We start from the raw sequence: 15,442 nt of genomic DNA on the forward strand, positions 1-15,442 counted from the left end.
TCTTCACAGACTGTCTTTCCACAGTCTTGGAAAAACAGAAGAGAAAGCACAGTCTCCTAGCGTTTGTAGCCTCATACTAGGAAAATACGATAAGATAAGTTCACATTATTAGCCATATACAATTTCTTGCATTAGGAATTCATCTTTTTTTCGCATACAGCAGCTTGCTCTCCATGAGACACAGACACACAGACAGGGAGAGAAGCTTGGGGTCAGAGCGCAGGGTCAGCCATTGTACAGCACCCCTCGAGCAGTTGGGGTTAAGGGCCTTGCTCAGGGGTCCAACAGAGTAGGATTCCTCTGCCAGCCACAGGATTTGATCTGGCAACCTTTCAGCCATAGCTGCAGATCATAAGCCACAGTGCCACCGCTCCATCCCAAAAGAAAGAAAGACTCTGAAGAGCACAAACGATGTTTAGGTGTTAAGGGAGATAACAGTTTGCCAATGTTGTCTGGAGACAACATGTTCAAGCCTGAAAAGGGGTGCACCAGTATTTAGGAAATAATTACAGAATTTCCAGGGAATCAATACAAAAAAGCTAAAGCATATACGTGTAGCGGCAAGGCTTATTAATAAGAAAGAATTAAGTGTTCTGAGCCTTCCCAAAAGAGGCCCCATTTCTCTGTTCATCTCTGTGGTGCAGCCACAGAGAAACTATTCATGCAGGCTGATTTAAGGTTTCCTAGGACAGCTCCCAAAGGGGGATGCACTTAGCTAAGCCTGGCTATCATGATCAATGGTCATCCATAGGTGCCTATCTGTTTAGGGAGTGCCAGTTGGACATCTGGACTGCATTCCTAAGTGTCAGGAGTAAGTGACTCATATCTCACCTTGATCAACCAATCAGGGACTGGTAGGGCCGAGTAACCCACGTGGGACTCTGATGCCCATGGAACTTTCAGCCAATCAACGAGCTGAAGTTCCTCCAGGTAAAAACAGGCAACACAGAGAGCCTGAGAGATTCAGAAGGGATTCAGTGGAGAATTCTTGGACTTTTCTAAAGGGAGTTCAAAGGAGAATTCCAGGGCAGGACGGCCCAGGAGCGGAAGGCTCCCAAGGGCAGGACATTCTCGCAGCGCGCCTCCTGACCATCCTGAGCCCGGACAACCATGGAACGGCCAGTGTGTCCGAGTGCCAGAACTTTCCTTTGTTCTAAGAGTCTAGAGCGGATGTTGCCAGAGAGTAACCAGAGGATCCACCCGAGGTTAGCACCAGCAGCAGGCCTCGTGAACAGGTCGGAACTGTGGACAGCTGAATCACTATTCAGAACTAGCTCTTCATCAGGAACGAACCGGTCCTCTTCCTGACTTGCTGGGACCCACAGTCATCTTTTCTCCTGTGCACAAACTTTGCTAGTTAAAGCCAACAGTGAGCATCAGCAGCGCACCGTCGCAAGCCGCACAGCACAGCCTGGCACCGAGCCAGAGAGCGCGGATTGGACAGCAACAAGCCTGCAACTGTTTCTTTGTGCCCGCAGGAGATCTGAATCCCCAGAAATTGGATGAGTATTCAACTTCAATGCATTACAGCTCGAGAATTCAATTGTTATCCCGACTAGTTGATATCAATTTCATTCCTAAGAGTTATGTACTTGTTTTGAGTATCTAATGTAGAAGTTATAACCAGTATCATTTATGAAACGGTCTTAATGAATGATATACTGAACGTATGTCCTCTTGATATGTGTAACACTTTGTAACTGATTGAATATATATCTTTTGTATTCTGATAACCCTCTCGATAAGATCTGTTAGGTTTATATGCATATTTTATGTATTAATAAATGTATCCTCGTGTATTAGTACCTGTGTGTGTGCGTTGTTTGAGTTATATCGCATGGTTGGATTCTAAAGCCATCAAAAGAATCAATTTTGTGATTTACTGTTACAATTAATAATTGTCCCAGTAAATGCCCAAACCCTACAGAACTGGTGCCTTCAGAGAGCCACTACATTTACATTTTGGCTATGGCAACGTTACATACGATATACTGTATATATGTTTTTGTTAAAATCCAAGTCCCTGAATATGCTCAACTTGTTAAAAAAATGTTGTAGCATTTTAGAGAATAATGTACTCTCTGCTATATCCTGTTCAATTGACTCTCAGCACTCAGTGGTGTTTGTCTGTTGGCTGTTATCTGCTTTGTTTGGCAACACATGAGACGCACAAGTCAACAAGCATCTATTCCTGTTACATGCGAATTATAGAGAATGCTGCAATCTACACTGGTATGGCAAACTGCACATCAACTGCACACCAATAGGCTCTGCATCCTATTGCTTTTTTTATAATTCAAGCCTGTATTTTAAATATAAAAATATACACAACTGTAAATTATTTTAAAAATACAAGATAAACTACAGCTATATATGTAAAGAACGAGTGTAATCTAGCATAACCAACCAGTGCAGATTACTAGTTATATAAATACTAGTAAAATGTTCCCCCTTTTTAATTTAATAATACAGTTAATTTTGTTGTGCATTTGATTTTATATCAGAGTCTTATACATATTAGGTTCATGGTTGTTAAATTTGTTTTTCATTTTCTGAGGATAATTCAGTTTGTCAACATAACTAACTACTATTTTAATTAATTATATTTTAAAATTTGACTGACTGTTGCCCAGATCTAGACATCAATTAAAATAATTATTGCTGAAACACATGGTGTGTTCTCAAGCTTTGAGCCTGAAAGTCACACTCTTGCTGAAAAGGAGGAGAAAACACTATAGCTGATTACAAGGAGAGGGAAACCATTGAAAATCAAGAAAGAAGTAAGACAAGTAGAAAAGAAGAAAATATTAATATGAAAAATATTGTGTCAAACAAAGTAATCCTTAAATTTCTATACTACAATGCTAGAAGTGTTAAAATATACCACCCAGATAACTGTAGGTGTCAGAATCCAATATAAATCTATATATTAAGGACACAATATACCAAAAACCATAGGGGGAAAATAATATACACCTCATTCTATCTTGGCCTTCAGGGTCCAATTTAATCTGATTGATTATAATAAGGGCACCAATATATCAGAGAATAAGAAACAGAGAGCTAACAAATATTTTATTTCAATTCTATAATAAATATTAAACTGGACTGTAGCACTCAAAAGGACAGAAACTCATTAAGATACATAGTACATAGATACAAATTACATACAGAGACTCTACATTAAACCTGAGCAATGTTTTTACTCTATCTCACTTATAACACTATGTACCATTTTGGCTGACATTTTACAAAAAGTACTTAAATACTGCTCTGGAATAGATTCAAAGAGGAACAACTAAGTTAATTCCTGCCCCCAAAGGAATGGCCTAAATAGACAAGCTAGGCCCGTAGAGTTTTTCATTTGCTACTGTATATCTAATGTGACCATGTACATGAGAATTAAGAAGAAGTGTATTTAAAACTGGGAACAAGTGGTCTTTTCTTTACAGAAAGTGCTGTGCTTGTCTAGGTTACACTACTTAGTCAGTTGCTCAAACAGATACATTTAAATGCCCTTAAATCCATCATGAAACAACTGTGTTAGATCCTTAGAACAAATAACAACTTAGAATCAAGCAAGTTGGGCATAATAACATTTGCTCTTTTGTCCTGAACAAAGAAGATTATTATTATTTATTATTGTTTACACTTTTACAGTATAGCGCTTTTCTGGACACTCCACTCAAAGCGCTTTAGAGGTAATGGTGACTCCCCTCCACCACCACCAATTTGCAGCATCCACCTTGGTCATCAAAAGATCAACAAAAGATTTGACCAAAACATTGAAAATCCTTATTTATGATGAAATGATACAGTCAAGCAAAGGGACTTCTCCTAAGTCAATGAAATGAGAAGTAAGAATGTATATAAATTAAGAGATGTGAAATTATATTTCACTTCCTTCAACAATAATAGTTACAAGGGACTGGGACAAACTTCCAAGCCTGGCTGTTAAGGCTGATACACTGTGATCCTAAGTATTGGGTTGAAATTCTGGGCTCAATTAGACTACGTAATGGCAATAAACAAGCAAGATCTTATTGTCACAACAGGGAGCAACAGTGTCTCCAGACATGTTAATTTTTTTACCACAGCACCTGGATACCAATACAGATCATTATTTTTTTCTTCTGCAAAACAATTTTAAAAAGAAAATCCTAGATTTCCAAGACATATTTTTTTTCATCACATAAATTATGTAAAATAGATGGTCATAAAAGAAGTTGCCATATTGTCTTTATAACTACTTAGTCCGGCTTTATTTCATTGTTTGCTAGAAACCAGCCATGTTGGCTGTAGACATAAAAGTTGCACAAAGTATACAAAAAATTGCATACAGAAAAATTACATACACATACATAATTACATATTATGTAGTACATGTCTCTCCATTAGTCTTGGGACACATATTTGATGAAAACTGAATATAATGTACAGTATAAACCTTGGTATTTTTCTTGCATACTCTGTAGCATTCTTTCCTTACTATTCACAATGTATTGTAGTTTTCATTTGATTACAATCCCTTCATTTATATTCTGAATGAATCACATTTTCTTTTTGCCACAGTCCAGACTTTTTGTCATAAGATGAAAAGGTTAGGCAACATTTGATTACTCACTCAGCTATTTCATTCTAATTACAAACTCATGAAACTAGTTTTGTAACACAGTGGTCAAGGACTGTAAGAACTTTTTCAAGGCAATGAGAACAGCATGATTAGACTGTAAAAATGAAGGAGTATGTCAATAGTCAATGAATGAGGAGTAGTTTATGGAATGACTGTATTTCTGCTTTGTGTTTCTCTTTCTTTAAATAATGAATATTTTTAAAGATGCATTCAAATTTGTAATTTAGGCAATAGCTGAAAGGTCTTGAATCTAATCATTCTTGCTTAAAATATGTAGAAACCTCAAAAGTTTTTAAAATACTTATACCTACATATAAAAGCACATCGATTTTGTTAATCTTTCACGTGTAGTAAAGATTTAACTGGCACTTGATAAAAAATGTAACAAGTAAAGTGAGAAAAAAATACTGGGTTAAAAAATTTCTGTGTGGCTTGTATGCTTTATAGATCTGAGTCAGAAGGACTGGATTTTGCCTATTTCTAATGTTTTTAAACAATTTCTGAAATTACTCCTATTGAGTCTAACATTAATTTCCTCCGCAAATGTCAAAACTCAAAATAGCTTATGCTCTACAAAATATCATTCATGTCATCTCAGTTTCCCTGAATATAAACATTGTTTTTCTTTCATCCATGAAGCTCACATTAATACATGTTTGACAAACATACTAATACGTGTTCTTACATATTTGACAAGAATCGTTTTTGTAAAAGATTTTTTATCAAAATAATGCTACCCCCAACAAAAAGCATGAAGGAATGTGTTCACCCACATTTGTTCTATATAATGGAGAGGTGTGTTTGGAAACTATGAGTCAGAGCAGCAAACAAGCAAGTGGAAATGAAAGACAAGGGCATCTTAGATTAAAAAAACATTATATTAAAGTAAACTAAAATGTAATTAAAACTGGTCATCTGAAACAGAATTTGAAGGTTAGGGCCTTCTGTTTTCATTTTTTTAACTGGTTAACCTACCTGTCTTTTAACAGACTTCGATTTTCTCCAGTACAGTATATGTATTAGAAACATTAACTGCCATTAATTATGCTTAACTTCAATTGTTTTCAGTCTCTGTTTTAATGAAAGTAATGCATACAAAACACCTGATTAATGTGTTTACAAGATATTACTTATTTATTATATATGATAAAATTATCCCTATAATTATTCCTATTTCTCCTTAACAGTTGCATGAAATAATTACTTTAGGCTTTCTATAGCTTTAAACTCTCATACTGTTACAGTTTAAACGATAACTGCAAATAAAGCTTCACTCAGAAAAAAACAATTTAAATTTTACAACTAAACTTCATTAATTCATTATAAAGTCATTATTACAATGAAGCTTCTTAACCAAGTTCTCAATGAACATCATGAGAGTTCTATATGGAACATCAGAAGCGAACAGCAACAATGAATCTAAATGCATACAGTACCATAACCAAACTCTTAATATTTGAACTGATATGACATAAATATTGATTTTCCAGTTTTTACAAAACAAGATTTCTGTTGAGTCTTAAGAAGTTGTGGAGTCATGCAGGGTGTTCAGTGTGGAGGCGGAGCTCTTGACTGTTAACGAACCTCAGCTGTGGGAATGTTTAAGAGCACACCAAATACCAAGTGCAGAGGCTCGGTAGTGAGACAGCTGGTGAGATGCTGTTGGTGCTTGCACTGTTAGGAAAACGTTCCTGCCTTATAAGTACAATAAGGGGATGAGCTCTGGGAGCAACAGTCCCAAAGGGGATTGTGAAAAAACAGTCAGAAAAATCCCGGATAGGTACAGAAAAGAGCAACTACCCCCGACTGTCCACTTCAGTTTATTACAAACCCACGGATTCACACAGCTACCTCCTGTACAGCTCATTTCACCCCAACCACACTAAAAACTCTCTTCCTTTTTCACAGTTCCTTAGGCTACGCCGATTATGCAGCGACGACATTGACTTCGAGAACCAAGCCCTCGAAATGTATTCCTTTTTCATCAACAGAGGATAACCCAGCAGTGTGATTGACAGGACCCTTGCCCAAGCCAAAAACACCCCCCGGACCATCAACCCGATCAGGAACTCCCGCTGTAACAACCGCATTCCTTTGGTGCTTCCTTACCACCCTAACACACTTCCTATCCCCAGGACCATTAACCAGAACTTTTCCATCCTACAGGATGATCCCTCCATTGGGGCCCTCTTTTCTGATCGCCCTATCATCTCATATCGCAGACCACCTAATCTTTGTAACCTCCTTGTTCACAGCTCCCTCAACCGCCCTCAACAACCATCCACACCAGGCACTTTCCCTTGCAACAGAGCTCGCTGTATCACCTGCAAGTACACATCCACCACCACACTCATTCAAGGCCCCTCAGGACAATTCCGGATCACCCAGACAGCATCTTGTACCTCCAGCAACCTTATTTACTGTATCTCTTGCAGTAAATGCACAGCCATCTACATTGGAGAAACAGGAAGGAGACTCGGAGACCGCTTCAGAGAACACGTCAGGGCTGTGAAGATTAAAGATATCTCCAAGCCCATTGTTTCTCATTTCACCTCTGACGACCACGACCACTCTAATCTCTCCGTCTGTGTTCTCAAAGACGGTTTTCCGAACTCATACATCAGAAAGACCACCGAAACCAAAATTATTCTGCAGCTAGGATCACACATTCTCCCTTCTCTTAACGACAGACTACTGTTCTTTTAAATTTTCTCCATTCATTGCAAGTTTCATTTCACACCTCTCTGCACCCATTCTGACTTCTGACTCCACACTTCTTGATTGGCCTCTCTTTCTGTCCCCTGCTCCCGCCTCTCACTCCTCCCCCCTCCCAACCTTTGTTCTCCCGCTACTTTACCTTTGTCTACTGCCCTGTCTCTCTCACACCTGAAGAAGGCTTCATGGTCGAAACGTTGTGTTCTCTTTCTTCTTTTTTTCAGCATGGAATAAACCTATTACTTGTTCCTTTGCAGCCTACGCATGCTGACGCAGCTACCCACCTGAAAAGAGCAATAGTCTAGGAGGAGACTGATGTCTGCTATGGTGTGACAGCAGGGCTGTCAGGATGTCCGCTGAGTAAAAGGGTTTATGAATGTACACAGGTATGTCAGTTAGTGTGCCATGTGTCAGAGTAAATGTTTCAGAGTGTTGGAAGTGGTAGAGGGACCCTCCCCAGGTGATATGGCGTATCGGGGGAGAGAATAGGGTCCATAAGACGGGTGCCTCAAGCGATGGGGGATGCCAGTACCTGTGTTGGTGAACTTCTACTGCTGCACCATCGAGAGCATCCTCACCAACGGGATCACCGTGTGGTACAGCAACACCTCTTCTCGAGAAAGAAAGGCACTGCAGAGAATGGTCAATATGGCCCAGAAGATCATCAGATGTGGTCTCACCAAGATTAAACAGCTCTATGTGGACCGCTGCCGTGGTAGAATTCTGGCCATCACAGAGGACAGTCACCACCCCGGGCATGAGCTCTTCACCCCACTGCCCTCAGGCAAGAGATATAAGAGCATACAGACACTTACCACTAGATTCTTCAATAGCTTCTATCCACAAGCAGTGTGATTGGCGAACACATTTAGCCATGCCCCTCAGACCACACCTACACCCTCTACCTCATTATGATTTCTAATTTATTGCACATCTCCAGTCATTGTTTACACGTCTGCATTGTTTACATTCAAACTGTTTACTGTTACTGTTTGTTTGTATATTGTCTTGATGCACTGTCTGCACTTTGTGTTTTTACACTTGTTTTAACAATCGAGAGACTTCCTGTAAGTAAGAATTCCATTGTACCAGCACATGTACCGGTTACATATGGCAATAAAGTTCAAAGTTAAAAGCTGTAATAAGGCAGAGTGTGTTGGGTCTCTCCACGAGAGAGTATGCAATAAAGGGCCTCGGGATGTAGTTAGTGTGTGACTCAGCCTGGTGGCGTTACGTGAGGGTGCCAGTGGCTGGAAGTGGACACAGGACTCCTTGTGTAGTATGATTGGAGGATGGAGGTAACGCTCATCGAGAAAGGTAACCGCAAGCAAAGGGCTTGGCGAGAAGAGGGACTCAATATAGCAGGACTGTGGTGTGGCTGTGATGGAGACTTTGGGCCTGGAAATCTGTGAGCAAAGGGCCCAGATTTCTCAGAGTATGTGATGCCATGTGTCTGTGTTACACCAAGGACAGGGCCGATGTCAACACCATTATTGGAGGAAAGTGTATGAACCTTCCAGCAGGCTGAAAAGCCGCTTGTCCATAGCGTTGGGCATGCCTATGCATGTTCAAGTGGTGGTCACTACCTCTTGAGATGTCACAACGTATTAATGTATTTACTTGTGCTTTAACATTGTTAATAGAATTCGTCTCGCAGATCAGACTTTCTACATGTACAAAACTATGCCAATGATTTGTCCTAGAAAGTTTGTCCAAGCAGTTTCAAATGCTTAAAATAAATCTTTAGGGCAGTTTTGTACATGTTAAAGAACACAAAATGTTTTCAAAAACTCATTATCTTTAATAAGCCCAACTCTTTGCCTCAAAATATTAAACTGCAATGATCACTGAAGCATTTTAGCCCTGAAAATATGTAGCTTTTTCATTTTTTCTAAGTCACTTGGAAACAAACTTGGATTCTGTGTATACTAATCAGACCTCCTTTAACAGTTTTGCATTCTAGATAATATCTACAGATTGCATTACTGTGATAGATTGGTTTATCCCTTTTCATTGGTTTATTTATTAAGTTACAACCATTATTGTTTGTGCATTTATTTTAATAAATCCTAATACATTCATTGTTCATTATAAAAGTCTATCTGCAGCTTCTCACGTCAATCACACATTGTAATAATTCTACTGTTTTGAGTTGGGACTCTAATATTTTTGGACTGTTAATTCACAGCACTATTTTGTTCTGCATGCAACCATCATAGCATTTAGTTTTTCACAATACAGCAACAATTTTATAATGTTAAATGGCTACCTAAAAGATTATACACAATAGCCATTTTGAACATTTAACACAAAGGTCAGACCATAGGAACACCCAAAACCAAGAGTGGCAAGGAAATGGATTTTTATTCAGCATGACACAAATTAATACTCCAACAGGCAAGGAGGAGGAGGAAACAGACTGAGAGAGAGAGAGACAGACAGAGGAAGAGAAAATGTCAGGGAGGAGTACCTTGGTTGAATCAACATTAAAAACAAGATTCTGGATAAATAGTTTAACCTTGTTTAAGAGATCTTGCCATTCTGATTTCCTTCATAAGGAATCCACAGACTAAGGACATTCTCTCCTGGAAAGGGATGCATTTTTAGAACAGGGAGAGAGACTTCCATTCGCCTTGGAGCAACAGGATTTATTGGAAAAATGTTCACAATGTTGCAAATGAAATAATTAGTAAAACAGCAGATCTTCTTACCTGAAAATGCACAAAACACATCTTGCACAACATTTTCCAGTCTTCCTTTTTTCTAGATGCAAATACCCAAAATAAATATTGAAACTGTTCAAAAGCACAGCAACCACTCACATGTGCATCCAACATGTGCAGTTACACCCCTGACAATCTTATTTTTTGCAAGCGTCTATTAAACACAGGCATTCATATTTCCAATTCCACCAAAGCAGTTTCTCATAACCATAACTTCAGCCTATTATGTTTTCATTATAAGTGTTGTATTAGCATTGTTTTGTATACATACACAGTTTTCAACAAGAACTAACTCACATAAATTAGGTCCAAATATAAATTGTTCCCACAAATGAAGGCACATTTTCTTTTGGTTACTGCAAGTGATAGGGACATTAAAGGGATACAAATAAAAAGACCAACCACGAGGGAGGTAATTGCTGTTTATAAAGTGTTTGATCCCAATAGCTGATCCAAAACTTCAGAACATTTAAATGGTAGGTATGAGACCATAGTTTAAATTAATCAATTGTGTTTGTATGTATCCCACTGTAAACTAGATATATGCAAATTTGGACAAAGAGTGTATACTGTAATTTATTAGCAAGAATGGCAAGAAGCAATGTGAACTGTATATGTATATATGTATATAATTAAAGATCTCTCAATCAACAGGTAATATAAAACACAAACACTTTATGTTAATTTTATGGATATTCTCACAGATAAGGCTTTGACTTTATAACCTGTATGCAATTATTAAATGTACTCAATTATGTGAATTATGATGTCAGAAACCAAATACCAAATAAATCCACATACTGCAAATGAATAGCATGAAAAGTAATGTAATACAAAGGTGACACCCTCTGCCATGACGTAATACTGACCTACAGTATGTTTAGATTGTTAGCCACCATGGCATATTTTTATCTGAGAGTGCTCTAATAATGATGCCATTCACTGAAGAAATAAAAGAGAAAAACAATTAACCAGTTTTTGAGAATACATAGGTAGGTTCTAGACATACTGCACTACAGCTTTCTGTGTATGGACACAGTGTTGCTAAGAGAATAAAACAGGAATATCTTTCTTGCTTTGATCACATTTATTTAAGACAAAGCCCAATTATTTTGGGATATTCAATTTCTATTTTATTTCCTAAATATGTCTTCATACTTGAAAGTATGCACATTGAAAATATTACTACTGTAGCATACCAGAGACATTTCCTTTATAATCATAAAGTGCTGCATCAAGAGCAAATTTCCATGTGCAAACAAGTCTATTATTTGCAAATCTGCACTAAGAACAATGAAAATGGATGCAACATTGTTTCTGAAAAGTCAAATATTTGCCCATACAAACAAATCATAGATACACTTCACTCCTAATGTTTTTGTAGGAAATAAAACAATATTAAAAGCAACATAGGACAGACTCAATTTGGCCAATAACATGACATCATCAGCACTTAAATGTATATTTGATGTAACATTTTATCTACATTATAGTTTCCATTATTAGTATTATAATTTGTCTCACAGCTGCATGTACATGACCGATAAAAAACGGGTGAAAATCCAAAGAACCCTGGATGAATCCCAAAGAATCTCATATATATCAACACCAGACACAGAACACTTGTTTCCACTCAATTTAGAATGACATGCATACAGTATGTCCTAGCACTGGGTACAGGACCTGCACATCTACAGTATTTTGGTAGGTAGCTAAGTGCCTTATTCTGTCATACATAATTTTATATATATATATGTATATTTTGTAGAGTATTTGACAAATATAAAGCATGAAATGGACACATTTTATAAGAGTTTACAAAAGGTCAAATGTTTTTTTTTTTAATTTCCTGTTTGAGGATGGCCACTCAACAAAAATATGATTTACACAGAAAAAAAATCCATACAATGTGAACGTTCCATCGTTTGATTTTCCCTGCTTGCAACTTAGTGTTACCTAAAAGGGTCTGTGACATAAAAGATTCAGAGGTCCAGTGGATGTCTAAGAGTGCATGCTGGTGATTACATTTCATTTGAGGGAAAACAATTATGCAAATAACAAGCATTTAAAAGGTGGTTTCAAAAACTGAAAGTGATTAATTCCCATCTAGGAAATGTGTCCTCTGAGTGTCCGCACAGATGCATATTATCACCAGAGAAGTGCACCTACTGTACATACTAAAATCATTGTGGCATACCCAGCACTAAGACAGCTACTGCCTTCAGGGCTGATTCTGTTGCACTCACTTGGGTTTGTGCTGGGGAGAAAGAGCAAGACTGACATACGAGTGTGGGTCAGAGTCCTTGGTCACAGTGGGCATACAGGATGGAAGATGTAGCTATTTGTTATATCACTCTTATTGTAAGCCTTACCACCACTGAGAAAGTACACATAGTCAAAGACCCATCCGTCCAGTCTAGCTCGTAACAATACATGCTTTAAGCAACCTTTTTTAGCATGACTGAAATCCTGAGTTTTGTTTTTCTTTTATTCTTACCCACTCTTATTAAAAACCTGCCTATTCTGTGTTTCATAACTTAAACATTGCTTAATAGATACACTAGTATTGTCTGCAAGGAAATTATTTTTTAATTGAAAAGATAAGAGATGAATGAATTAGCACAAGAAGGTTTAAGATTTCATCGTCAAAACACACCCAAATAGCCATAATTATCAAAAGCATCACCCTAATAGTTAATTTGACTATAGTATGAAAATACAATTTTAAAGAAACTTGTTTTCTGTTCATCAATAAATTATTTCCAATCTTGCTTTATAAAATGAGAATTCTATTTTTCTCTCAAAAAAATATAAAAATATTGCTTTAAAATATGTTCTCATACCGTCAGTATGAAACATTTATCAAGATCTGTTTCTTTCACCATTTGTGGTTTTCCTTTTTCTTACGACCTTACAATACTGAGCCATCATGATCTTCAAAAAGTAACAGAACTCCTATAGGGTTTGACTGCTGTCACTAAGCCAACTACTTCACTGCTCAAATCATGAACTACTACTGCCTGCTCTGTGCGTTGCAGAAGTAGTTTCATGCATGTATTTTACTTTGTAATTTTTGCTAATGCTATTAAAAATAAAAAAATAAAGAATTAGGGTTCTTTACAGAAACTTACAATTGGTCTAGTGGTTTTATCAAGAGCTTGTTGAGTCAAGAACATGCTGTAATCCGTAAAGCATTCACAACCTTGAAATCATAGTAAAAACAAGTGGCGCATCCTGCACGCAGTCTACCACAATTACATTGTAGCAAAATGACTCACTTGATTTTTTTTTGCTTGAAGTCTCCGCTAGTAAATGAAGGGCCCATCTAATTAAAACCAGATGCAAAGATTGGCTTTGTTAACTTGCAGCGAGGGGGCAGGACATGAAATGTGATTGAGAAAAAAATGTCTGATCGTAAAAATCATACTTACAAATTGAGAATTATAATGCCCAGTATGAGTTTAAGATTTTATTTTAAACACAGACAGACACATAAACTAAACACCTAACCTTAAAATAAATAATTCTGCGTTGATAACGGCAAATTGGCCGTTGCAATTATACTGAAATGACGAAAAGCAATTATTTTTCCAATTTACTTCGAAGTACTTGGAAATGTTTACATTTAATGTACTTGTGCTTTCGCCCGAAACCTTGGCTTTAATAAATCATTCTTACACTGAAATACAAATATATATTTTCAGCTGTCAAGAGCTGTCGTGACTTTATAATTTCAAACGGATCTATTTTTAACAATAATACAAAGAGGCATCAAAAAGGCTGAATTCAAAACAATATATGAAGCATTGTTTTATAGAAGTGTGATATGAGGTGGTTTTGCTTTAGTCACTTTGTTAAAGAAAACGCACGGTCACGTCCCTGTACACGTAACATGCATCGTGTCAACAAAAAATAATAAATCTTACGCGCAGATGTGGAGGTTTATGTGTCTGTGTATGTATTGGGTGGTGGTGGGGGGCATGAATGATTTTAAAAAAATATGTATATGCCTCTTTAAAGTAAATAAATAATACATACATAAGGCATATAGAGCAATCGTGATTTCGTAAATATAAACTTAAAACACGTTAATTTTCTTTAAGACACTTCTTTAAAAGCAGAATTTCCCAAACTGATAAAACTGTATATTTTAGATAGCTTTACTCCTCAAGACCTCAGCGCATCCCCAAGCCTTTTCGTTCCTCTCACCTTTTACTGTGAAAAGTTGTTTTTCAAGTCAGCAGCATTTAAACAAACATAAACCCCAAAATAACACCACTAACCTCTTTGAGTTCTTTTGCTACATCCTTCAAGTCGCCCAGGACAATTTCTAGATCCTCCACAATTGTCTTGATCTGCTCTTTTACCTTGGCTTTGGAGGCTGTTCCCTCTGACGACTCTGCCTTTGATTTCCCTGACATTCTTGGGTACAGGTCAGGAGATTTTTAAGGATCACAAATAAATCCCTTCGCCACAGTGAGAAAAGTGTGCCCCTGCATTTTTAGGGTCTGTGTTGTACACTTTCCTTCACATTGAACAAAACTGTACTGAGCCAGGGCTGCAGAATCCTGGCCAGCACGCCTGCGCGAGAGTCCATATCAAAATTAGAAGACAAAATAAAAATTAAAAGATGCGGCTGAAGTAATGTTACATAAAAAATCCTCTTCTCTGTGCACTCCATTGCATTTTGTATGTAAAAAATAACAGATCCACTTTGAATCCAAAGGGGGACCGTTTCTTTCCCTTAAGTCAGCCCGAAGTCCTGCATTTTTCTTGATTTAAGAAAATGTATCTACTGGAATCAACAGTATGAAGTACTATTTTCTTGAACTGAGGTAGGAGAGTGAAGAAAAAAGACGAGTATCCAAAGATGCGCAGATAATTAATGCAGAAATCACCCTTCTTATAATCTGATGGTTCCCGACTCTTACCTTCAGTTTAGGTAATGCATGGCAAATGTCCACATCAAGCATTACAATACCTGCTGTACTTCTTGGATTATCTGTATTTTCCTAAATCACCGTGGAAGAAGTAGTTATGTAAACAACTGAATAGTTTACAGATGCAGCCATTGTTAATAACTAAAATGAACTAATTTGATAAGACAGTTCTCACGCATAATGCTGCTGTGAAGCGGCGCTGATACAATTCTAGTGTTCACTCGATATTTGACGGCAGAGATTGAGATCATCTAGTGGTTACTATTAAAATTGCAAGGAAATGGTTCACAACATTAACTAGTCGCCTGCTTTTTAGTTTTTGTATATAAATAGACCCTCTTTATTAAGATTTCGTCTCAGCGCTCTCCCCTCACATAAAGAGCCCATGTCTTTCTATACTTCGCTTTTGGATATACTGTAGCAAAGCATAG

General features: G+C 37.4%; 1 protein-coding gene across 2 annotated transcripts in view; it reads right to left on the reverse strand.

Annotated features, from left to right (window-relative positions):
• The window catches only part of prr16 (proline rich 16), a 151,102-nt gene extending 135,866 nt beyond the window's left edge, over window positions 1-15,236 (reverse strand). For both annotated transcript variants that reach the window (XM_006626850.3, XM_015366358.2), the window contains exon 1: window positions 14,355-15,236. In XM_006626850.3, coding sequence (XP_006626913.2) covers window positions 14,355-14,492 — 138 coding nt within the window. In that variant the 5' untranslated portion in view covers window positions 14,493-15,236. The remainder of the gene's footprint in view (window positions 1-14,354) is intronic.
• Between the last annotated feature and the right edge of the window lie 206 nt (window positions 15,237-15,442).

Source organism: Lepisosteus oculatus, chromosome 3 (genome assembly GCF_040954835.1).
Source record: "Lepisosteus oculatus isolate fLepOcu1 chromosome 3, fLepOcu1.hap2, whole genome shotgun sequence".
NCBI classification, from domain to species: Eukaryota; Metazoa; Chordata; class Actinopteri; order Semionotiformes; family Lepisosteidae; genus Lepisosteus; species Lepisosteus oculatus.